This window comes from Onychomys torridus, chromosome 3, assembly GCF_903995425.1.
Source record: "Onychomys torridus chromosome 3, mOncTor1.1, whole genome shotgun sequence".
NCBI classification, from domain to species: domain Eukaryota; kingdom Metazoa; phylum Chordata; class Mammalia; order Rodentia; family Cricetidae; genus Onychomys; species Onychomys torridus.
In genome coordinates, this window is record NC_050445.1 from 25,133,767 (window position 1) to 25,161,094 (window position 27,328).

Genomic DNA, 27,328 nt, shown 5'->3' on the forward strand with positions numbered 1-27,328 from the left:
TTTCTGCTGATGCTCTAAAAACTGGAAAACTTTCAGATTGGCCACTGGTGAGTCTGGGGGAATTGGTCTACACCTCTCTGGGGATTAAGGTTTTATCCTTGCTGGATCTCTGCATGGTCACGTGGATGGAATTTTAGTTCCTTTATTTGCCACCTCTTTGTTTTCTTCCCTTTTGTTATCTTCCCACCCCACCGACCTGTCAGAAACACCCTATCATTTGTTTATCATCCAATAGATTTAGGTGTGAGAAAGAAAACTATGGAGACTATGTTTAAACATAGGTGTCTGGAATGGCCTCAGGGGTTTCCTGACTTATTTCCAGGGGCCCTGCATAATCCCCCCATTAAGGGGGATAGTGGATCTGTAAGTGTGATGGGCAGTCTGCTTTCCTGCTCACATGTGTGTTTGTGTGGTATACTAGGGTGAAATAGTTCTGCAGATGAATTGAAGGTTCTGGATCTGTGAGGGATCTGCTAGAGACACAGAACCAAGGGGATACATGCTGGGGATTTTAGTCTCTCAGTATCTTTGTTGTTTTTATATCAGGGCTGAATAAAATATTCCCAGAATTTACAATGACCTGCCTGAAGTTATAGTTTACTACCACCATTAGCTTAGTTTAGAGAACTGCTATGGAGCATCTAGAAGACCATTTCTCTCCTCTCCTTATGGAATGGCTCCTCATTGCTGACTTAGCATTTGTACCTGGTGCTCAAGATAAGGGTCATACGTGTCTGCCCCTCACCCATAATTAACTTGTGATGTGTTCTCCTGTTACTATGGTTTGAATCTTAGGTGTCACCAGTGGGAATGTATTGAACCCCTTTTTCCTACCTGACAATGCTTCGGTTTTGGAGTGGAACTGTTAGGGGTTGGGACCTACCAGAAAAAGTGGTTAACTGTGATGGGTCTTCCAAGGCTTGACACTAGCCCCAGTCTAGGAGGGATGCTCCATTTCTTGGTCTGCCACACTGTAAATAACTGCTGTATCATGAAGCTGCTACCATGGCCAGGATTGACTTGTCCTGTTTCCCCCACTGTTCTGGACTGAAACTCCCTCTGAAGCTAAGTCAAAATAAGCCTTTCCTAAGTTGTCTGTGTTGGGTAATTTGGCCACAGTGATACAAAGGTAGCTAACGGGCCTGTCAATCTGTTTTTCCCGTATTGCCAACACAGAGGAGGTGCTGAGTCCTGAAAGGATAAATGACTTGTTAAGGTTTTGTGGCTGGTTGAGAAGATTTGGGAACATGAACAAACCTCCAAGTATGCACAGAGGTTCCCATTTTATTTGTGCAATCTTATCTGCATTTTTTTTGTAAGAAGCAGAAATTAGAAGAAAATTGTAAGAGCAGACTTATCTAATTTCAGAGGCATTTAGAGGCCCCAGCATCATATTTCCCATCTGAAATAGTTGCACATATTTATTGGTAGACTTCATAAAGAACTTGGACTCTGAAAACGTTCCAAAATTGATATGGGATTTGCAGCTTCAGTTATTCTTTCCTTCATCTAGACTGAAATAAAGTCAATCAAATGTTTAACAGTTGTGAAAAATGGGTTTATTACAGACTGCTTTATTAGAGATGGGATGACAGACTTCTCTTGCTCATTTTTCTTTAAGACATACTGATTTATTTAATTCACTTGATCAGCTAAATATTTAATAACCATTTATGAAAATAAAGTGCAAGAAGTGTTCAGAAGAAGCAAGTAGAGAGGAGGCATCTGTGCATTGAAGAGAATCCAAGCCTTTTATGCAGAATGCTGTGCAGAGAACTGTGGAAATGTGAAGCCTACAGAACAGTGGTGCTCCAGGACAGAATTCTTCCTCATTATTTATCCCTATGATGCCATCAAGTACTGCAAAAAGTGAGAACATTTTTATGGCAGAAATGGACTACTCTATAGTCTGTGGATCTTGGACCTATGAGAATGTTTGTCATCTTCATCTTAGTATACAAATTCTTTTTTTAATTATTTGTTCAGAAAATTCCTACACATCAATTTATCTGAGAGGAATTTTAGCACTCTTTTGTCAGTGGTCACTCCAAATGTTATTCCAATAGTAGCCTTTTTGATGGTATCAAGAAATTATATCAAATTATATTGCATTTGCTGATACCTTGGTATGCTGTGTCAAAAGGCCTGAGTAACAGACAACATTGAGAGACATTCATAAAGGACTAAAATTAGGTTTACAAATAATTTGACTTTATATTAATTTGATAAGTTACTCTGTTGATTGTATTTCTTATCATTTCTATTTCTCTTCTTCTGTTTCTCAAAATTGCTTTAATTCTGTGCCTGCTCACTTATCTTTGCCAGCCAATAAGAGGATGTAATTCAGAGAAAGTCAAACTGATGTGACACGAGGGATATTATAATGATGTTGATGCCCCCAAGAGGATGCCACTCAGGCATTTGCTCCAAAACTATCTGTTTTAACTACTTATGCTCAAGTGTATGCTAATTATTAGATACATTTTTCTTCTATTAATTTTAGCATTTTTATTAAATTTATCCACTTTGTATTTTTGTGTGTGGTGGGCTGCATATGCCACAGCTCCTGTGTGGAGGTCAGAGGACAACTTGTGGGACTCTATTATCTCTTTCCATCATGTGGGTCTTGGGAATTCAACTCAGGTCATCAGGCTCAGAGGCAAGTTCCTCTACCTACAAAGCCATTTACCTGCCCTGCCTTTTGTTCTCAATAATAATAAATGATTACTTACATATAACTGAAGAATGGACATATTCTAATTTCTAGGTTCAGTACTGTTCTTCATTTTTCTTTCTGGTATAAAAATTATGTCTCTCTTTCTCTGCCTCCTCACTCCATACTCAGGCTTAGATTTAAGTTCATTTATATGGTAGACAAACACTCTATCACTGAGCATTTATAGCCCAGCACTCTTTTTTACTTTTTATTTGGGAGCACAGTATCATTACATTGGCCACACTGTCCTTGTCCTCAGTCTGTAGCCCAGAACAAGGGGTCCTCTTTGTGGTAGTTTGAAAGAAAATGGGCCCCAAATACAGTGACACTATTGGGAAGTGTGGCTTTGTTGGAATAGGTATGGCCTTGTTTGAGGAGGTGTGTCACTTTGGAGGTGGATTTTGAGGTCTCACATATGCTCCATATGCTCGATCCACACTCAGTGTCTCAGTTCACTTACCGTTGCCTGCAAATCAAGGTGTAGGACACTCAGCCACTTCTCCAGCACCAAGTCTGCCTGCATGCCACCATGTCCCACCTCGATAATAATGGACTAAATGTCTGAAAATGTATGCCACTCCAATTAAATGTTTTTCCTTTATACGAGTTGCCATGGTCATGTTGTCTCTTCACAGCAATAGAAACATCAACTAAGATATTCTTACTTCAGCCTAAATAATGAGTAGCTAGAATTTTGCCACTAGAGTAAACCCCTCCCCCTTTTTTTTCATTTTCATATCTGAGATTTTTTGTTTTCTCTCCTTTAATCATGTGCTAATAACACAAAGTAGCACCCTAAGGTGTCCCATATCCATGATTGTTTAACTATCCTCTAGTCTAAGTTCACAGGATGTATCTAGAAGATCAGGATACAGTATACTCCTGACAATGTAAGGAACACAAGTGTTAATTGCTTTTGTCACAGAAGCAATAAATGTAGGGTAGTGTGTAATGTATATAAATTTCTTTTTCACTAGCGTTCATAACAACTTTTATTTCTAACATTTTAAAATGCTTAATTGCTTTCAAAGACTTGCTTCTCAGTAGGCTTTTCTCAGAAAAATTCGGTTTTGTTACTTCCTTTGCCCATCCCCTGACTTTCTTGTCTCCCCACTTCCTATGGCTTTCTTTACATGCTCATGGGACATGTGACGTTTTGTCCTCTTATTCCCATCTTCTTCGTGTTCAGTGTGTATGCCTGCGCTCATAGCTCCTTATTTTCCATGCATACAAACATAAGAAATGAGGATCCACAGATGGGACAGAATATGCAATGTCTTTTCCTGATACTGCTTCATCTCATGTAATACAATATTCTACAGTTCCATCTGTATTCCTCGAAATTTCATAATTTCACTTTTCTCCACCCTTAAGCATATAACCAAATGATTCTATATCTTACCACAGAGATACTTGTATAGCCATGTTTATTACCACTATATTTACTGTAGCAAGGAAATGGAACCAGTTTATATGTCAGTCAATAGAAGAATTGCTAATGAAAGCACGGAATAGACACACAATGGAATTTTACTCAATTACTTCAGAATTTCATGGTGGAGATCACCAACACATATAATTTTATTTGTCAACTTACAAAAGTAAATGAACAAATTGAAGTTTTAATGAGGAAATGAAGATATACTCCACTTTCTATATAATCCAATAGAAGAACACTGTAATAAGTTTTAAATCCTGATCAGGCATGATTCAGCTACCTGTCACCTGTGAGTGGTAATCGGGAACTACTTTATCTCTTTCATGACATTTTCAGATCTTTATCTGAAAACTTAAGCATGTGATAGCAACCAAGCAGCTCATTTCCCCCAAGCTATTTCAGGCTCCACAGCCCTATCTCCTGCCCTTTGTGAAGGCAGTCATGGCAAAGGACCTTTTTTGCCAGTGTGGGCAATGATATTTTGATCTAAAGGAAATTCCTTTTAAACTCCATGATTATTTTTTGTGAGCATCAAGACCCCATATTTAAGGCTCAATAAGTACTAAAAATGTGTGGGATATTGTTGTTAATGTTAGGGACAGATGCTGGATAATAAATGTAGGAAACAGCAATGCAGTAGTGGTTGAGCTACAGTGAAGAATGAAAAAACCTGAACATTAGCAATAGTAATAATAATACCTAATATCTGTATTTGCCTTGAGTCAACCACAATGCTGCACATCTTGCTATTAGCATTTTGTTTAATCCCCATGACAAACCTGTGGGGTGACACTATAGCACCCATTGTGAGGTGGCAGAAAGGAGATTTGGAAAGCTTAAGTAACCATCTCAAATCACTCATTAAATAAACATGGAATTTGCTTTGTCTCTAAACCCAAGGAACCATCTCTTTTCATTACATCCTACCGTTTATCAGAAGGGATAATGTTACACTTCAAAGTACATTTAACACAAATAATCCCCACACATTCAAGCCTGGAAAGTGACATAGTGAGGAACATGTTTGCAAATGGATTCTGTGTATGGCTGTGACATAGGGCACTGCGCATAGGACTGTATTAGAGATAGGTGAAAGCACAAATTACTTATTTTGAAAATTAATAATGCTGTAGAATAAAGTTTCATCTTGCTCCAGATATACTTTCTATTTGGGTGTAAAGAATACAATTTTATATAGTCATCTCATCATGAATATTTTTTCAAGTTGTTTCTGTTGTAAGCATCTCATGTTGCATTCAGGTGTGCTATGACATATGAATACTAATGACATGAGAATACTAAGCAACTTCTTTGCATGTAGCATTCTAAATATAGATTTTACACAATTGAAATAAAGAGATTTTGGGGGTTTTGAGTTGTATTAATAGCATCAAATCATTAGTAATGATTCTATTCACATAGTTTTTTTTATCATTTCCTTTAAAAAATAAAATTAATAAGGTGATATTTGGGAAATATATAGCTCGACCTTCCTTAGGATCCCAACTAGTCCAAGTGCCCGACTCTTCAGAGGAATGACATGGTCACTGAGCTTGAGAGATGAGTAGTGATAAGGACTTTGCCAGTCAGATCCATACTCTGTAGACAGAAGGTTGTGTATACATAATTCTACAAATGACTAAAATAGAGTGATGCTGAGTTTGACTTAACATTTCCTAAAGAACAGATTGATGAGAACTTGGAATTAAAACTGATGTGAGAACCTTTTATATACATCTGAATGGGTTAACCAATATTCAAATATTACAGTAATATTTGTAAAATGCATGTTGTGTATATGTGCATGTGAGAGGTACATGTGACTGAACATACATATGTAAACATATATACATATGGAAGCCAGAGGACAATCTTCAGGTACTGTTGAACTTCCTTTTTGAGAGAAATTCTCTCATTAGCCTGAAAGTCATTGTAAGCTGGGCTGGCTTAACAATAATTCCTAGGCATCCACTTGGACCTGAAATTAAAATGTGACATTGTAATGCACATATTTGCAAGTGAACAGTGTGGTGTCTGCTACATAGGACACAATGGGGAACTCTGATAGAAATCCATGGCCTCTCTAGCAGTAACATTCCAAGGGTGTAAGATAGTACCATTTCAGCATTTCACATGGGTTCTGAGGACTGAACTCAAGCCTTCATGTTTGCAAAGCTAGTATTTTACTGCCTGAGCTATCTCCCCTTCCCAGAATTCTCCATTTTTATTAGTAAATAACATGTAACTTGCTTTCCATTTTTTAATACTTTATATAAAGTTGATGATCTTTAAATGCATATTTTCTTGTGATAAGAAAAAAGCATGATAAGTAACTTCTAAACAGTTTTAAGTGCTTAGTACATCATTTTATCACAATGTATTAAACAGAAAATTATAAAGGCTTATTTGTCTTGCTTAGCTGAAACTTTGTGCCTATTCATTCATTTACTCACTCACTCATTCACTCATTCACTCACTCACTCACTCACTCACTCACTCACTCACTCACTCACTCATAACTCCTCATTGTCCTCTCCTTACAACACCTAACAACTATTATTTTAAACTTTGGGTCTATAAAGTTGGCTATAGTTATGTCAGTGAAGTGATGTAATATCTACATTGATATTATTGTAGTGATTATGTGAATTTTTGTAGGTTAATGGTGGGTGTTTGTTGTATTGCTCTGTTACTGTCCACATTACTTTTTTGAGATGGAGTCTCTCACTGACCCAGAAGCTCATGAACTGAGTACCAGTGAACTACTTGTCAGTGTATCTTCTATACTAGAGTTACAGACTTTTAGAGCCGTACCTGCCTTTCTACATGGCTTCTAGGGGTCTAAACTGAGGTCCTTGTGCTTAAACAGAAAGTATTTTGCTCAGTTTCACATCTCCCCATCCTGTTATTTTGGACTATAAATGATGCAGTTATGGAATATTAACACTATAGAATATATCAAAACAATGAAGATTATTCATAAGGCAAAATGTCATAAATAAATATGATTGGCATCTTCATGTACTAGCTGCACTTTTTATCAAATTCTAAGGTGGAAGAAATTTTGTATAAAAAATTGTATGAAAATTTTACATTCTGACTTTCTCCATGTAATACATATCATGGTCACTTGTGAGGAATGGGTGGAGTCATAAGAGAATGTGTATTTGCTGCCACATGCTTCAGACCCAGAGAATGGCAGGGCATTCCCCTTGGTCTGTATATAGATATAGAGAATATACAGAAGGTATAAACCACAATATTCTCACTTGGACAACTGTAGCCTGAGCATGCTCTTCTTCAGGGACCCCCTAGAAAGAGAAGCTAATCTACCTCTTTGTTTAACTGGACATAAGAAAAGTGCTGAGTTTCTGGACTGCTGGTGTGCCTCCACCTGAGCATAAGACCCACGCACGGTAACTTTTCTCTACACATGTCTGTCATTTATTCATTCCCAATCTACCCAGTCAAGTCAAACTTAAAGCTGTGCAGGTCATGGCAATCATTTATTAAAATTTCTTCAAATACTTTATAATGGCTGTTCAACATGCTCTATTCATCTTCTCTTATTTTCTCACAATTGTCAAACACCTTCTTTTAGGGGGAAAAATCCTAACTGAAATATGTTGGGCTTTAATCATACATAGATTTCTTTTGTTCCTTTTCAATTGTTCTTTCCAAAACATTTGGGAATAATCAACCAATATACAGACATGTGTGTTATTGTGCTGATTTTTATACTCACTTGTTGAATAAATGAACAAAGCCATTGTTAATGCTTAAATTCTCATTGGTAAATGTCAGGGACCATACCCATAGCAGCAGTACCATAAGCTATTAATGAGGCACTTACTCAACATCTGACACATCATCAGTGCTCAGCCAGTGTTCAAAACATGCTGGATACCATGACTGTAGTAATAATAATGAATTTATTATAACTATCCTTATCATGAGGCTGTCTGATGTTCTGGCTTGAATTTCTCTCAAATAAGCAAAATTATTTGATAACCCAATAAAAGTTAAATTGACATTACTTAATACTAGAGATTGTTAATTTACTTCATGAACTTCAATGACCTGACTTGCAAAACTTCCACAGGAACAACTATCAGCTTCTCTTTTGTGAAGGCATCACACATGTACGTCAGGTACAGTCAGTAATAAACATTTGCTATTCCTCAGCCTCTAGCCCAAAGGTTTCTTCCTTTTCTTCTAAAGATCCATTTTATTTTAAATCATATGACTATGTATGAGCATGTGTATGTCTCTGGAGGCCCGAGGCATCAGATCCCCTAGAGCTAGAGCTACAGGTGGCCATGCACTGCACAATACGGTTACTGGGTATTGAACTCTTCCCTTGGAAGAGAAAGACATGTTCCTAACTCTCTGTCCAGCACCCTGATATTTCTTAGTGAATACATTTCAGTTTAAGCTAGTGAAAAATTAAACTTGCATGTAGGATCTTAGTTAACCAAGTCAGCTTCTATTTTTCCTATAAAAAGTGAGGGACTAGTAATATACTTATTTTTGGATTATGAACCCATTATATAACTAGATATAAAAACATAATGATAATATTTACTTTCCTCACTTGCACCAAACACAAATACCATCCAACCACACACAAATGTCACCTCCAAATCCATGATCAAGGCTATTTCTAAGAAGCTTGATGGCCAGAAACTGAAAGAACGCCTGTCTGTCCATGCAGCCCTTTGATTTGATCACTTCCGTTCAAAAGCAATAAATCCACCAGTTAAGTCAAGGTGAGCAAAGACTTAAACTTCATATACAATACATTTTTCAGTTTTTATGTAATACACTCTACTCCGCTCATCTCTGATTGTGAACATGCAGTGATGTTACCCTCAAAACTTTTGAAAACACTTCATTTTTAACTACAGCTCTTAGAGCTAAGGGAGAATAAAATGGTAAAATATTGGGTAGAGACTGGAAAGATTCACCAGAGATTGCCAGTCATGTTTGTCACTTCCATGCAGAACTACACTGGGGAGCTACTGGCCAGTGGAAGATTTCTCATAAGTAAGGAAGGAATGAAGGAAAGGAAGGAAGGAAGGAAGGAAGGAAGGAAGGAAGGAAGGAAGGAAGGAAGGAAGGAAGGAAGAAAGAAATACAGCATCTTCCTTTCATTCGTTAAAACAGAAATAGTCTTTGAGTCAAAGCAGAGTAAGAGGACAAAGTTATTTTAGTTGTTTATTTCTTCTGTTTCAGAGAAGAGGTCTTAGTGTTGTATGTTAAGGTGAATATTTCCTAAATATGAATGGAAAGAATGAAAATAATATGAGTTTGTTGTCTATTAATGAAGCATATCCTATAATATTTCTTGAGTTTTTATTTTGACAAAAGGAAAAAGGGAAAAAGCAGACATGTAAACAGCCCTGACTCTAAGCTATGTGAAGATGCCCTCAGTCTTGTCCTAACCTCAAGTGTAAATCCACAATGAGGAAAATGTAGAATTAACCAAGGGAGAGTGTGTAATCAAATTGATCCTGGATGAAAAGGTAACTAATGAATCAAAAGGAAGATACTGGCCATTAATAAAAATAAAGCTACTAACGTTAATACATCAAAATAGTAATTTGCTGTAAATAACATATAAAAAATAAGAATTCAAGGCTTTATGATTCTTACTAATTCTCACTCTGTCAAGTCATAAGGGTGTCTACAGCTACACTGCATACACAGTTGATGAACATTGGCAGTCACCCCTTAATATCATAACTATTCTTCTCAGTAATAAGTAAGGAATCTCAGCATGTGGGTTATGCCTCCTACACATCACTGAGCCCCTTCTTTGCATATGTTTTCATGTTCTTTCATATGCCTAACAATCTAGGGAATCAGTTATGACAAGGCACTAAAGTATCCTTTAATCCAGAATTTTGTAGATTTGTATGCAGAATACATTTGGTAACATCTGGAGTTGAGCTTCATATGCAGCTGGGTGTCTGCCATTCTTCCTAGGGTTTATGGCAGAGACCAGCCCAAGGATGCTGGAGAACATTCTACAATACATATGATACTTCTTCCTCTCCCCAGATAAGGAATTATCTGTCAAAATCATCAACAATCCCAAAGAAGACCATCTTTGATCTGTGCCGACATTCATTTGGTTAAAGAATAACACAATTTGTTTTCAAACACGTGTTTATCATAAAAAGAATATATAAGCATTAGAATAAAATTGAATGAATGATATACATTAGTTTTTATTTCTGTGTATGTATATGTGTTGGGTGTGTGTGTGTGTGTGTGTGTGTGTGTGTGTGTGTGTGTGCGTGTATCTGTGTCTGTGTCTGCATGTATGCACATGAGTACCATGATGTGTGTATAGAGGTCAGAGAACATTAGATGTCAGTTCATGCTTTCTACGTTGCAAGAGACAGGACGTTTTTGTGCTCACTTCTCCTTACACTAGGCTAGCTGACCTTCAAACTTCCTGGAATTCTCCTGTCTCAATCTTACACTTCACTATAGGATCATCAAGACCACATACTTAAGCTACTTTACCCAACATTATGCGGTTTCTGATGGTCTGAACCCAGGTCATCATGCATCTTTTTGGGGTGATACCTTTATAATTAGTGAAAATACCATACTTGTATTCAACAAAAATCTTCCCTTTAATAAACAGATGAATTTTGTTTAAACAATAATCAAGGAGGTTTCAAGCCAATCCTGTCATCCATCATCTTTTATATTATGGCTTTCTTCATAATATAAAAAATAACTGCATTTCAATGTTTAAAAAACTATTACAGTCTGTAGTAGGAATATATCAAATTGAATGCCAGTCTTGGTGACTTGTGAGAGAGATTCTGCCTGAAAATCAAAAGCACATCAAAGGCTACAGATATAGCTCAGTGGTGGAGTTGTTTCGTAATGTGTTTGAGGTCCTAGGTTCATTTCCCTGTACCACCTAAATCAAAACCAAACAAAACAAAATCCCTAATGTCTCAGATCTATCAGCCAATGTGTTATGCATTGTATGACACAAAAATAAATTTAATATCACTAGTTTAAAGTAGTATTAACCAATGATAATATTTGCTAAAGGAAGTTGACAGCCTGGAGGAAAGAATGTAGCATGGGCTCTTTGGACATCATTGATTTGACTAAAGCTAGTGATAATATAACCCACATGCTCAAAAATAGACTTAGAAATTAAAGCTCTTATCTGGACCCTAACATTGCCCATAATTTGGAGATATAAGAAACCAGGAGACTATGGTATAATGCCTAAGAGTGAGGCAGATGCTGTGTGCCTCACACCTGCAAACTGGAGGACCTCTGTAAGGAGTGTGTGTTCCATTCCCAACTCTGCTCACAAGGATATAGTCACCAAATCCAAATCTCTTCTTCAGCCCCAAGATACAGTTCCTGCTGATCTCTGAGGTGCTGGACAAGGGACACATTCATTCAATAAGCGTATTACAGAAATGCTAAGCTTGTTTATATAGCACCCTAAACAAGGTCATCTTCTTCAACATATTTTGTAGATAAAAGGTTTTTTTCCTAGTTACAATTAGGTTTCAAATGCTTGAGGGTAATTATTTAAAATAAGAGTGCCTTTTTTTTTTCTGAGATTGTTCTTCTGTTTTAGCTGGAAATAAAATAGAACACAGGAACCTTCTTCAATGTCTCTTTGTCTTTCCAAAGAAGCATGAAGACTGGAGAGACTAACATAGTAATATTTTCAACGTGTAATATTAATATAAGAATTATAATTTAAAAACTGATAATTGTCTTCAAATCTTAATAAAAGAAATGACACTATTATAATAGAAGTATTTTAAAATAAGTTTAAATAAGCACTAATTTAAATGATTTAGATATCTTGATATTAGAGAATTGAACACATTAAATGGTTATTTTAAGGTATTGTTGCTTTTAATTCATGATGACAATAACTGCCTGCCTCAATATTTACTCTTGTGTGGCTAGTCAATTTCAACAGGTGAAAGATATTAAGACTAACATCTCATAATAAAAGAATCTCACATATATTTGCAGTATTTTAATTTTTACTTCATTTCCTTCCAATAAACAGGAATGCTTGATGTTTAAATGTTGATGAAGTACATCTCTGTGACTTAGAGCTTCCCCATTTTTAGCTACCTGAAAAAGCATAGCTGTGCTGTATGCAAGAAGGTAAATTCTCTCAGGGGACTGGGGTTGCCTGAGAAAAATATTGACTACAATAGATAAACATGTCCCCAAATGCATGGAACGCTTGAGCTGAGTTTATTTGTGAGATATTCCACAGTGTGCATTATAAAAGGATCAGTCATTTCATCATCTAGATTGTCCTTCTGGATATCTGCCAAGTAGACTGTTCCTGGGATAGTTTCCTTACTGGACATCTTCTGTATGGTCTTATAGTGATAGTTGACAAGCCAGAAAGTTCTTATGCTCATTAGAATATCTGATACAATATCTGTTACTTGTGGGTCATTGCTTAGACTGTGGAAAGTTACTGTGGGTCAGAAAGAAAAATCAGGGGAAATTTCAGCAGGAGAAAAAGTTATTAAATATCAGAGATGGAGCAGGGCTATGGATTGTTACACAGGGTTTCTAGGGCTACAATTAACTCTCATATGCAAGTCACACAACCCTATGGATTTGGGTCTCATTAGAAAAAAGAAAGTATTTCTTGGAAGATCTTTAGGGAATTTCTTAGCATTACTGCTCAGGTAGAGTGCACATATGGATCTTTCTGTATTAATTAAAATGCTTATTTATAAAGCACCCCGAGTACAGGTCTCTTTCAATACTTTATCAAATAGCAGCAATAATATGTGTTAAAATCTGTTTTTGTTTACTTTCCTTGGGAAATTACTTTAATTGAAGAATTTTGGACAACGTTAGATGTAAAAATCGCATCATCTCATTTCCATGACAAGAACAAACAATTATTTATAATTCAGAAGCACAGAGGAGCATAAATGAATGTATTTTCCTTGTTCTTTGCTGGCTATTTTAGTTCTTTTGATTTTATAAGTCAACTTAACTTTTAAAGTTCTTGAGAGTAAATTTAAACTTAGACTTCTTGGTAAGCCACACAATTTTCACATCATAATCAGTGTAATGCTAAGCAGGTCTTCAAAATGCAAACTTGTACCCAAGGAGAAAGTTAAATTCACTTTCTCATCAAGCCAACTCAATAGTAGCTATTTTACCAGTGCACAGATTCACACAAAAGTAATTAAATACCAACAGCCTATCTCCTCATAGACATGAAAAATCAGAATACATATATATTTCCTGATTAACCGTTTTCTTTTTACTTTAAACATTGCTTTCAAATGTTGATCCAGGAAGGATCAACATTGTGCAAATGACTTGTGAAGTAATATAATGCAAAATAATGTTATATCTTTTAATATATTTAGGTTGACTTTGGCATTGCTGAAGTAAGGGAAAAATGACATGAATAATCTGGATATCTTTTTCATCACCTCACAAACATCAGATTGCTATCAAAGTGACTTCTCTCTCCCCACTATCACTTCCAAAAGGAAGCCTTGCATATGTCTATCTTTAATTATACATGCATATATACTCTTTTTATTACAAAACATTCAGGTACAGTTTAAAGTATAAAATACATTTAAAAGGGCTGGAGAAAAATGCTTTGCCTTGGAAGTAATTCTGTTAAGCAGGAAGTTCCTTCAGTTTTGTTATTTTATTAATCTAACTGCATGGGAATGTGACAACCCTGCATGTTTTGCATAGCTTAACATACTACCCTGGCCATGCTAAGTATCTGCGTTTTGGGGAACTGCTATTGGGAGCTACTATCTATTTTAATTTTGATTTACATATATTTTAAAATTCATCTAAGAATCAAACCCAAATAAATCAATATATAGCATATTTTCTCTTTAACATATATATGCTTTTGTGCATGTTTAATCCCATTAATTCTCATGAAACTACAGTTTGAATTAATATTAACTACAGATAGTACTTAACTTAAAATGAAAGGAACATTGATTTGTTTGCTTTATGTAACTCAGTAAAAGCACCTATTAATGCATTCATTTTGCCAGTTACTGAAACATTTTGCAGATCAGCAGAGTATCATCATTCAAGATGATGCAGCGGTGGCTAGGACATAGCTCAGAGGTACAGCAATTGCTGAGCATTAATAAAATACAAAGTACTATCCCTAGCACCATGATAGGGTTGTGTGTGTGTAAGTACATGTATACATACATGTATACATATAAACATATAAGAGTATAATGATGCCCTTCTTAGCAATAAAACAATTTTGCATGTTCAAATAACTGTCTGTTTCCTTAAGAACATAAATTACACTATCATTATGTATACTTGATATTAGTTCAGTTCAGCAAATATTTTCTGCATATTTATATTTATATAAATTATAATTAATAATTAATAAGATGCAAATATAATTAAGTGCCCTTGCCTGCCTGTCTATCCATTACCTTACATTCTATGAATATCTTGGGAAATAATTCCCATACATGAAGAGAATAGAAAGATCTAGATTATTCCAGAGCTAAAATAACTCATAGTGAAAATTATATCCATGCTTCATGTTGCAAGATAAGAAGAGTTGGCTAGTTGTAGGGAAAGAGGGGTGTTTTCTAGACAAGTAGAACAGGTTGCATGGTCACATCTGAAAGAAGCATATCATCTGTGTGTTTGGAAACACAAATAGTTTGAATTAGTGGAGCATAAACTACAGCACAAAAGTGGCTGATGACTAGGAAACTAATGAATTGCCTGGTGTGGGGGCAGAAATTATATTTTGTTTTATTTAAAATGTAGCTTATTTTTGTTCTTTTGTGTGTTCCAATAAAACTTCTTGGACAAAAGCAGGCTTTGAGCTGAGTTTTGTCTACATACTATACTCAGCCCATATACAAGTAGGTCTTATTATATTTTTTATTGTTTGAAATTTTTATGTATACACACAATGTGCTTTGATCAAATCTACTCAGATTCTTTCCTCCCCAATGTCTTCCCTAGCAGATCACTATTTTTCTTTTCTAACTTCATGTATTCTTTTTTTTTAACCTGGATGGGCTATACCTGTATGTGTATGGGCATATGACCATCCACTGGAGCGTGGATAGCCTCTCAGGCATCACATCCCTAAAGAAAACTGATCATCCCCAACTCCAGCAGACATCAATTGCCAATAGCTCATTGGCTAGATGTTGGCTTTCATAAAAACACAGAGAAAATGCATTTCAAATTAAGGTCCATGTAACCTTATGAGTTTTCTTTAAGCATAAATGTGATATGATCATATTTGCATTCTGAAGTAAATTAGCAAAACACTTTCTAAATAGTGTAATATAATTTTTCAAGTTGATTAATCTTCATAAAAATGTATTAATACGCTAGGCAATATTAAAATAGTTCCTTTTAACCACACACACTCATCTTAAAAATATGTAGCATGGAGAAAAATAGTTTAAGCTATTGTATAAATTTCTTATCTGAAATACTCTTTTAACTTGTCATTCTTTAAAAGGCTTATGCTTTATCCCATTACCCATGCTGATGAATTTTCTTGTTCATGCTCCCAGTACCATCTACTTACTCATCATCTTCCTTTAAAACATGATCTTCTAGAGGGCAGGGATCATGATTTAGTTGGTTCCAAATGACTAAACACATATGATAATTAGGAAATGTTCCCTGATGAAATCAAAGCAATTGAAAAACACAGTACACACATGGCATTGTTCCCTCTGCCCCATAAAAGTTTAAAGATACAATTTAAACAGGACAACACAGGTTCTCTTTTAGAGCTGTTTATTTTTATACCCAGCTGAACTAATTTCAACTGTTGCAGATTTTAATAAACAAATACAGCTCTGTATTGAAATATAGAATGTTGACTGATTTAATAATTTTGCCGATTTCATTCATTAACTGGAATTCTTCCTAGATTAGACTGCATTCTAATTCCAACAACTAGTGACATTTAAAAAGGGCATGTGAATATACTGGAATACACACACACACACACACACACACACACACACAGGCCTTGTAAAGCTAGACACACAGTTTGGGACCATAAAGTTCTTGGCCAATGAATGTTGAGAATGGATGGTTATCACTTTAAGTTTGGGTAGATTTTTTTAGACAATGTGTATTTCTCTGAACTTCTAGATAAAACCAGCTCTGCTGTCATAACCCAATTCATGTTTCACTGTTTACTGTTTGTGGAACTTTCTAACACAAACTCCTAAGTACATGGTGGTATTTTTTTTCTTTTGTCTTGATAGAACATATCTATAGGAGTTAGTAGTTATGGCCCCTGGAAGAGGATGCTGTTATCAGAAAGCAGATGTGGCACTATCCCAGCATAAAAAGAAGAACACAGTCAGTGTAGCATTTATTTTCAGACGCTTTATATATAATCTTCTATACCTGTGTCAACTTTCTACTGTGGTTTTTCACAGGATAAATTATCTAGACTTTAGTAATTACTCATCCATATTGGAGTACATATAAATGTTGTCATAGCACAATACTTTATACTCTGAATTCTCATTCTAACAGCTAACCTAACAGCTGTGAAGGCTCTGGTTCAAAACTAGTTTTGAATTTACTATAGGATATTAACATCACAGTGTGTTTGTCCTCTGTAAATGGAAAGCTTACATAAGGCAGCCATATATATATATATATATATATATATGGCTGTGTTAAATGATTAAATGGAGGATTCTCTTTTGTACTTCAGACCATACTTCCAATGTGGAGGAGTAAAATTGTCAGTGTCAGCATAGGATTAAGGCCAAGTGAGATAATATACTCGGTCTACATCAGTAAGATTTTAAAACTACAGCATGAATTTGATTCAGTTAACATGAAAGAAACCAAATGCAGAGGGACTGGAGCAAGTAAGGTTAGAAGCTGTGAACTGGAACTCAGATTAGAAAGAAGTCAGGGACCTAGAGCAGAAGCAGGCGTGAAGACTGCAGAGCGATGGCCTGGAACTAAACTTCTCCATCTGGAGTAACTAGAGGCAACTTTTGTTTTCACCCTGGAAGGAGTCTAATTTCTCAGATGCCAAAATGATCAGGGAAGAACTGCAGAAGTAAGAGGGACACCCACCAGGGGAGCATGGAGTACAAACATGCTCACTCAGCAGAGTGCTCGCCCTCTGCTCTCCCCTTAGCTTTCATTAAGAAAGATCCCAGACAAGCCTTCAAGGCATTTAGGAAGGATGAAAGAATGCATTTCTCTCTTCCACGGGAGTACTCTAGGCTACAGTCATCCTTGCTGAGACCTGGAAAACACACAGAGTTTCTACCTACAAATAGAGACAAGTGGGAGGGTGAACGTGATCTACATTTCCCAGATTGCCTTTTCTGCTCGAAGGCAAAGGCAATCCTCCAGAGAACAGGAGTTTTAGGTAAAGCAGAGTCATCTAAGGCTTCATTCTAGCTTAGATTTCAGTATTCATTTAAACAGTAGAAACTTCTGGAAAGTTAATCACCAATGTGTCACACATTGTTTTCTTATAATGAATGTAATTCACATTTTTCAAATGTGAAATGAATGTTATTTCACATTAAAAAAAAAAAAAAAAACAACCAGGCATCAAAGAATGTAATCTGTATCTTTGGTGTGTTCAGAGGAGTAGGGAGACAGCAAAGAGTTCCTAGGATTATTAAGTTGTTTCCCAAACAAAGGAAAAATGCTCAGAGGGTATCATTAAAAAAATTAAAAAATAACAGTTACAGATTATTTGGATCACACCAGCATGGAAGGAAAACATCAAGAAGTAGATGGCTTTGTTCTTCCAACTGCTCACTCTAACTTACAGCCAGTAGTCACATTATTTAAATTCAAAGCTCAAAGGATTTTAAACAATTGCAAAGTTAACTATTTCAATTGTCATAGCTGGACATTGAGTTCTTTGTGGCTAGTCATAGTTGTGGCTAGTCCCTAAAGCAGGGAGGGAACATTCTCAGGATGGTGGATGGCACTGCTCTAGAGTTTACTCTTTCAAAGATTGAGTTGTTACAATCATGTTAATGCTAGCATTGCTTTATTGTTTGTGCTATAAAAAACAATCACAAAATTTGGTTTTTGTTTCTTTACTGTTTTGAGAGTCAGGAGTCACTGACTAGTCTCCAGGGGATGAAATGAAGGTGTGGGCAAGGCCTTCACGGAAGGGTGAGCTGGTGGCTTCTCTCTTGCAGCTCTTGATCATTGAGGCAGTCCTCCGTGGGCAACCACTTGAGTCTCTTTCTGCCTCCTGGGGCCACAGTGCTTCCTCTGCCTCTGCATATGTAATCTCCCTCGCCTGAGCTGGTTTAAAGGTGATAAGAGTAACCTAAGGAAAGGGAGTACTCACCTGGATAACACATGCTATGTTTCTTATGCCAAGACTGTTTATCCCATCTGCAAACTTCTTTTGAGCGAGGAATTGGGATGTAAGAATCAGGTTCTAATGCCTTTGAGGGCCACTGCCCAAATAATTATAATGCTATTTTTTAATTTGTATTTATTTAATTGTATGTTTCCACTTATCATATACTGCACTGATATCTATTGCTATAAATGTTAACATTCATGTTTGCTCAATGGAAGGCTTCTCCTAGGAAAGTCTGGTCTCCTGTTTTGCTTTAGCTTTTTCTTCTTCCCGTCTTGTGACTGTCAAAGCCCAGTTGTGATGGAAAATCCCCCGAGGAACCTGACTCTGCATCTTACAATTCAACTTGCTACAACCATAGAACATGCTGTCATATTTAAACTACGACTGAGAAGTTTAAACTATGACTGATTCTTTTACTGTGGATTCTTAAATGACCTCATTTTAATACATAGTTTAAAATGATTACTTCTAAAGAAAAACATATTAAAAATGGGATATGTGTAGAGGTCATAATGAAGGCTGCATGGGAGACAGAGAGAGAGAGAGCAAATGAGAGAGAAATTTGTTTCAAATCATTTTAACTGACTTTTTAAATAAATAGATAGATAAATAAATAAATAAGGGCTTCACCCAGAAGTATGAATACATTTTTAAATAAACATTTCAAAATAAAATAAAGGCAACAGTGGTGGTCCACAGTCCTAACCTCTCTAAAGTGTCAGGAAAATCATCATCAAACTAAATGAGATATTATGAACATGTACTAAGAATTTAAAATTAATTTTAAAAAGCCTGGATTTGTAGAGAACAGGAATTCTCACAGAGCTTATGAAGATGTGAATGTAAACCACTTTGTTGAGCGTGCGTGTGTGTGCGCGCATGTGTGTGAACACACACACACACACACACACACACACATACACACACACACACACATTAGTATGATACCATGTCCTCTGTTGTATGTTCTTTACTGGGGAGGTATGAGTAAGCATCTCTTCACTACAGATAAGAAAATGAAGGCATACTGAAATGATAACTCTACCCAAGCCTAACTTGGAGAACTCATAAATTTAACTGAGTATGATATGATCAACTTAAAGGCAGAAACAGCAAGGAAGAAGGGTCTCTCTCTCTCTCCCACAGCCCATGCTAATATCTGGCATAAACTTTGGAGTAGAAGAGCCCAATGCACAAAAGCACTGCCTATTTAATCTCCCACTTTCAATGGGAGTACAAGTGGAAGAAATCTTGGGAGGTTTTCAAACAGGTAATCATATCTGTTTTGATGTCAAGATAGTAAACCTGTGTCACACCTAGAGGACAGAGTTCCACAACTTTCTATATCTATACCATCAGAAACACTAGCAGCCACTCTAAAACAAGCAAATATAAGAAAAAAAAAATAAGCACAACTCAATGTTTATCAATTTGCATATTGGTTTATACAATAGAATAAGAGTAAAGAATTAATAATTCAAAAATAGGGCTATTTCTAACAAAAATTTTAATAAAATAAACCAGTTGGATGATGCTCTGTCTCCTGTGTCCCTGAACACCATAACATACAGTAGGAAAGACCTTAATTTATGTTGAGGTTCTGTGTTAGCTTTTCCCAAAGATCTAACTCATCTCCTTGAATTGCTACATACTTCCAATAAGCTAAATCTATTGTTCTTTATACTATATATGGAACTTATACATACATATATATGTGTGTGTGTGTGTGTATAATATGATGATCAAATAAAATTAATGTATGAACATTTAGATAATTCCCATGGCCACTTTATTTCATTCTTAAGAATTTGTCTGTGAACTAAGATATTATTTCATTATCTCTGCAGCTATTGCTTGCAAGAGTCTTTGCAACTAAATCCTCACAGACATGAAAGCTTTACATATTCTTTATTATAAAATATTAAGTGTTCCATTAATTTTAAGAAGCCTTCTCAAAAAAGGAAGTTTGCACTTTATGGTTATAGTGACTATTTATGTTTATGGATCTGTAAGAAATGATAGGGGAAAGTTTAATGGGCTGTTTCTTGCAGAAAGCTCATTCCCCTCCCTGTCCATTCCCAACATTTTCCCTCCTCTGTGCAATTGGCAGAATAGGAAAAACATTTCCTGGGTTGACAGGAAAATATAATACTGGAGATTTAATATTATGAAGCCAGTGTTTGCAGATAGAATGTATATTATCTAGCAGCTTCAAAAATGTAGCAATTTTTAAAGTGACTTTGTGTTAGCAGGAATTCACAAAGAAAATAAGTGAGGGCATACTTCTTTAAAAGAATCCATCATCAAGTTTGACCTGAAGGAACTTCTACAGATAGAGTGTTGATGTGGTTGAGGTCTTATGTAGGCAGATGTAAACACAAATATAGGTAGATAAGGAGGCCCAGAGGAAAGGTAAAGAGGAGGCAAGGGAGAAAAAAGATAGGAAAGGAAGAGGGCAGAAGAGAAAGAGAAATACATTAGTCTCCTATCTTTTGATTTTTATAGATTTAGTGCCCCATGTTCAACTACTTTCCAAAATATTCAATATTAAATTATGGAAATGAAAAAAATGTGAAGTTTAAACATCTTCAATTACAGCATATTGTTTAGTTGTTCTATTTCATTAATATTGAAAATCTCTTACCATACCTAATTTATAAATTAAGCTTTATCACAGATATGTGTGCATAGTAAACAGCAATATATTTAGGATTTAACATTGTTGCCCTTTTAGGCACCTACTGACACTCCTGTTGAAAATCTTGGACAAGGGTGGCAAGCCAAAAAAAAAAACAAAAACAAACAAACAAACAAACAAAAAAAACAAAACAGAGAGTAACCTTCCATTTCCCCCAAACCACATACTGGATCCATTAGATTTAGGTGTGACATAGTTAAGCACTTTTTAAAGATGAGTATTAAAGCACAATTAAATAAAAAGAAACCTTTCATGCAAAATGAAACTAACAAAAATGTATAATACAACTGACATCACAACCCAGGGGTGGAGGCCAACAGGCTGGCTCAGCAGGTAAAGGCATTTGCTACCAAGCCTGACGATCTAAGATCTCATGACCATATGACCAAAGGAAAGAACCAACTCCAAGTAGTCATCCTCTGACTACATACATACCCTGGACACACACGTGCTTAAACAAATATTTAAAAACCTTAAAATTTCTAGTTGTTGACTTCTAAAGAAGAATGACAAGTCAAGAGAGCCTAAGTGAGCGAAAGGAAGCCTTCAAAACTGATCTCAGCCCTTCATTGAAAGCCAGAAAGGTGGATGGTGTGTAGGTCACTCGGGAGTTCTCACTACTTCAGTGTAGTGAGCAAAATCACCCTCTATCTTCATCACTTAAAACACTCTTTTTTGTTTGTTTGTTTGTTTTTGTTTTTGTTTTTGAGACAGGGTTTCTCTGTGTAGCTTTGTGCCTTTCCTGGAACTCACTTGGTAGCCCAGGCTGGCCTTGAACTCACAGAAATCAGCCTGGCTCTGCCTCATGAGTGCTGGGATTAAATGTGTGTGCCAGCACAGCCCGGCTAATGCACTCTTTTTAAAATAACTGTTTTTGACACAAGGTCTCATTCATCTCAGCTCAAGATTGTCACAAGCTAACCATGCAACTGAAGATGACTTTGAACTTCTGATTTTCCTGACTCTAAGTGCCTCATGCTCTGATTATAGTCATCAACTACCACATCTAGACATGAGGTGGCTGAGAACAGAACTCAGGACTCGGTGAAGGCTCAGCTCCCCAGCACTCAGTTAATATTTTATAACTGTGTTATAATAGGGACAACAGCCCAGTCTATATACATACAGGTGTGTGTGTGTGTGTGTGTGTGTGTGTGTGTGTGTGTGTGTGAGAGAGAGAGAGAGAGAGAGAGAGAGAGAGAGAGAGACAGAGACAGACAGACAGAAACAGAGAGAGAGAGAGAGAGAGAGAGAGAGAGAGAGAGAGAGAGAGAGAGCTCATTTTTAAAGAACATAAGAAACTTTAAAAAAAAAGTTTGCTATTTCAATGAAGTTGGCCCATGACATGACTGTAAACTTGACACTTGGCACTCACAGTAAGAGCAGCCGTAGACTTCTGCACGCAGCCCTATGTGGCCTTCTCCATTCCAGTCCAGGGGTACAATGCGGACATAACGGGCAACAATGGCATGCTGCAGGTCATGACGGACCACACTGTCAGAATTGACATTTCCAGGAAAAGCCTGCAAAGAGAAATGCATTTGAAAACCCATGAAGAACACCACCTTGAAAAAGGTATATTTTCTTCTCCAGTGATAAAGTTTCATTTTCTCACATCAGAAACAAATTGAAAACAAGATTTTTCATTTATTTTATTTAAAAATTTGCTGTTTTGGTGCTTTGCAGAGATAACAAAATGGGTAAAACACTTGTCATGCAAGCTGAGGATTGAAGATTGGGTCCTAGACCTCTTACAAAAGTCAGCAGATGTGGGGCCTACAGGAATTCCAGCACTCCAGAGAGATAGGATCCCCAGGACAAGCGAGCTAGCTAGACTAGTAGAAGAGACAAGCTCCTAGTCCCATGAGAACCTGCCGCAGGAAATAAAGTGGAAAGTAATGGACAAAGAGACCAAGAATCAATGTGGGGCTTCAACACACGTACACACATGTGACCTCATATATACAGACATACACAACAACACACATTTGTGGGGGAAAGAAAAGAAAAAAAAATATTATTTTAAGTGAAAAATTGGCTAAAGTAACCAGATATTCCCTTTATACACAAAAATATCTCCCCAAAGAGCTACCGAAAGCTCTTTTGTCATTTCATATGACAGCTGTCAGGGACAGGTGAAGCAGTTGTATCTGTGGTGACCATCTATACCTGGGAAAGCCAGAAACCCCTAAGAGTAGCTCTGGGGTGGTTTGGTTATTTGGCATACCTTTCAGTTTCTTTGCTAAGCAACTGGCAGAGTATTGGGTAACACAAACATGTCTGAAAGCATGGAGAATGAAGGTCTACCGATACTGAATTTAGGAGTCAACATCTGCTGGAAAATTTGAGAAGTGGAGGGTGTCCAGCTCGTCAAAAGGTAGTGTAGCTTTTCCTAAAGGGTTATCAATATAATGATTCACTACAATATACCATTCAGCACGTCTCTTCAAATCCAAGAATGTTTTGAGATTTATACATGATCCTAACTGAAATTTTGTTTTTCCTTTCTTCTATTTATTGAAAAGAGATTGGTTTTTTTCACACACTACATTCAGACTATGGTTTCTCCTCCCACAACTACTTCCAGCTCCTTCCCACCTCCTCAGACAGCATAATCCACACCTTTTCTTTCTTGCTTCTATTAAAAAACAAACAGGCATCTAAACAAATAATAAAATAAAATAAAAACAAATCAGAGTAGGACAAAACAAAATAACAGGAAAAAAAGAGCCAAAGAAAAGGCACCAGAGACACACACATTTGCACACATAGAAACCTGAAATTTTATTCACTGCAGAAAGGGGTAGGCAGGCCTTACCATTCATATTGTAAACCATCCAAAGTGGTAAATATATCTCAATATAGTAGTATTTTTAAAATGTGAGACTACAGACAGAGGTGCAGCCAAGAATTTAACAAAATAACCCAATATTTATATCATATGTTGTTAGTTAAAGATTTTGTACATTCTGCATTGTTGTTCCCTACAGAAAACTAATTTTTCTAAGTATTCTATTTTCTCTGGTCAACATTTGGACTCACAGAGATGAAATGTGATAACTGGATGTTTAACGCCTAGGCAAGAGAAACCAGGGCAAAGTCACAAGCTCATCCATCTATTTACTGTATTTGAAAATTATATTTTCAGATAGAAATAAATGCATTTTCTACATAGACACAATATATTTTATTTTCATATTATACACTTGAATACAAAATTGAAAATCTTATTGAGAATTTCTGTCTCCCACACTGCCATTATTGAATTGATGTCTGCCTTGTCCTCCAAATAATCCATTTTACTTGTGTATTTTACTTTTCATTTTTGCTTCCACGAATTGTTGACATGATCAATATTTTCTCTTTTGACTCATTTTTTTAACAAACATGCTTCTATTGTGGCAATTACCACCAATATCACCTCCATCATTTTGTTATAAGCAATTTAAGTCTGAATAGCCTTGTTGACTAAATGTGGACTGCCCATCAGAGCTTGTACTGCTTTGTAATTTAACTGCCATTGGTCTTGGAAAGTTGTTCTAAAATAATTTCATTCTTTCTCTGATTGCAGTTTTTCACATAACTGAAAAAAGGAAGAAATAAGACATAGACTAATTTTTTTTACAAAAATATTAAGATTTGGAAATCTGCTTTCAAAAAAAAAGCTTGAAGCTTTAACTTATAAAATAAGGCCATTTAAAACTCAACCTTCATCTAAACAGATATTATAGAATAATAAGAGCTTTCCAGAGGCTCAAAAACACCAGCAAAATTTATCACTGAAGACTAAAAATAAAACAATCAATTTACAGCAACCTGTTGGTTGTCTGCTGCTGCTATTGCTTTTCCTCTGTTGGCTGTGATTTGTATGCTTGTGCAGGGTAGGATGTTTTGACTATTATTATTTTGGTTAACACAGCAGTCATGTAACTCACAGTGCTTTATAATCAGTAACTAGCAACATAATGCAATACTTAATTTTGCTGTTACTCTTAGACTGACAACCCTATAAATTGCACAAACACAGAGAAAAGATCATTTTTCAGATACATTGTAAGTCCCTCACAAGATTAACTTTAAAATAATCAATAACACTGAAGGTTTTTTTTTTTTTAATAATCAAAAAATTTCCATGTACTCTAATTATTCCTATGGCTCACATGGTAATTCAGATGGTCCAATATGAGAAGCAAACATTTACATAAAGTACCATATAATATGTGCTCTGGGTGTAATGTTCAGCACATTTCTCTGTCTTATGTTCTTTGTGCTTTAACAGCAACTTATGAAATACATAACCTGTCCTTTCTTATCTTACAAACAGTAAAAATTAGGAGTAGACACCAGCTTCTCTCCTTGGATGATTTTATTTTCCTTTTTTGGGGTGGTGATAAAAACAATCTTGAGCTGGGTGCATGTTTGGCTGGTGCCATAGGAATGAGTTATGTCATCTTCCTCCTAAGAGACTGAATTGGTAAAGCCTGTGCTGCATTCAGACAGGATCCCAAAGTCACTACTTGGCATTTAAAATCCAGTAAACTTTAGAGAAAGAGTTTTAAACTACTGAAGCATGTAACTCATCAGACTGAATATTTAGACTAGTACTCTGTGTGGTATGTGCGAACTAATGTTTCCCCTCAAATGCACTACCATGGAGTCTGAGGTGTGACTTGTAAGATATTTTATGAATAGAATAAGTATATTTAGTCCTCATAAAACTTCATAACATATCCAGCAAACTAATGAGACATTGTATTAAGATTTTGCTTAATTAAAATTGAAACTAAAACCCACAACCTTTGTGTAAATTGGCATGGATAGACATCTCAGCGTTACTGAGAGCAGTGAAGTTAGGAGATTGCAAGGTGAGCGCAATAACATCAAACAGGTGTGCTTCCTAATGTGGGTGACAGTGTGCCAGTTGAAGACATCTCTACTTCAGTAGAGACAGTGTCTATTCTTCACTTTGATATTATGAACTGTGACCACTATGATCATTTCACCTGTAATTCTATTTATTTGTGGTTTTATTTTTATTTCCCCATTCTAACAACTTATATCAAAATTGAAAAAAGGATTTGCCATTTTGTAGCATCACTATGAGTTCCCAGGTTATGCTCTTGCCCACTCTTTCTGGCCCCTTACCCTGGAATCTCTCTGTACTCATTGTTTTCATCCAGCGGGTCACACACATCCTGACAGCACTTCAGACTATAGGTATATTCCCTGACCACACTTCTCAAATCCCAGCTATACTAAAGGCACCTCATGAAATTCTAGACTATACCTATTTGGTCCCTCTGCATTTGATTCCTTAAGTACAAGGGGCCAATGGTCAACAACTACCTATTTCTTCATGAAATGAAAGAATAAAGCTCTGCATACACCAAATCCTAGCCATTTATATATACATTCTTGCTATTTTTATTCTCTATTTATAGTGAATAAGTCATATGCTTGATAATATCCTACAAGAAAAAAAAATAGATCATGCTGGTCTTATTCAAGAAGACACTAGGGTAATGAATAAAAATTTCCCAGAGTTATAAGGTTGTCATTATAATTATGCAAAGTGGTTAGAAATCACAGGACTGTGGGAGAAACAGAAATGATTGTACAAAATTCAAAAGAAACACTATAGCAGTAAAACAAAAGTTAACTCTCTCATCCATCAAATCCAGCAGGTTCATATTGGACAGTCACTGGAAGTTTGCTGAAAATACATATTTGGTTCATGAGCCAATGCAAATGAGAGACAAAGGTCAAGAGTTCTAATAGCTTGTGAGAGGCAACACTTTCTTTGACAACTACCAGTCTTGACTTGGTTGAATATACCTCTTCCTCTTAATTTTCTCACACCTATGCAAGTACCTTAACATTATTTACTGGATGATTAACTTTTCCTTTCCTTGAATCTAAGGCCAAGGATTTACCCCTGGCTTCTTGCATTCAGGGTGATATTGGCAATATTTCCCTGTGCAGTTTGTGCATTGATATTTTGTTTTACTGTTTATTGTACTACCAAAAGAAAATCTGAATATTTTACATAGTACATAAAGCTGTGTCTGG

General features: G+C 36.1%; 1 protein-coding gene across 1 annotated transcript in view; it reads right to left on the reverse strand.

Annotated features, from left to right (window-relative positions):
* Cntnap2 (contactin associated protein 2) overlaps window positions 1–27,328 on the reverse strand; it is a 2,080,708-nt gene that overhangs the window by 1,237,238 nt on the left and 816,142 nt on the right. Inside the window, exon 4 of the mRNA XM_036182111.1 lies at window positions 22,635–22,782. Coding sequence (XP_036038004.1) covers window positions 22,635–22,782 — 148 coding nt within the window. The remainder of the gene's footprint in view (window positions 1–22,634; window positions 22,783–27,328) is intronic.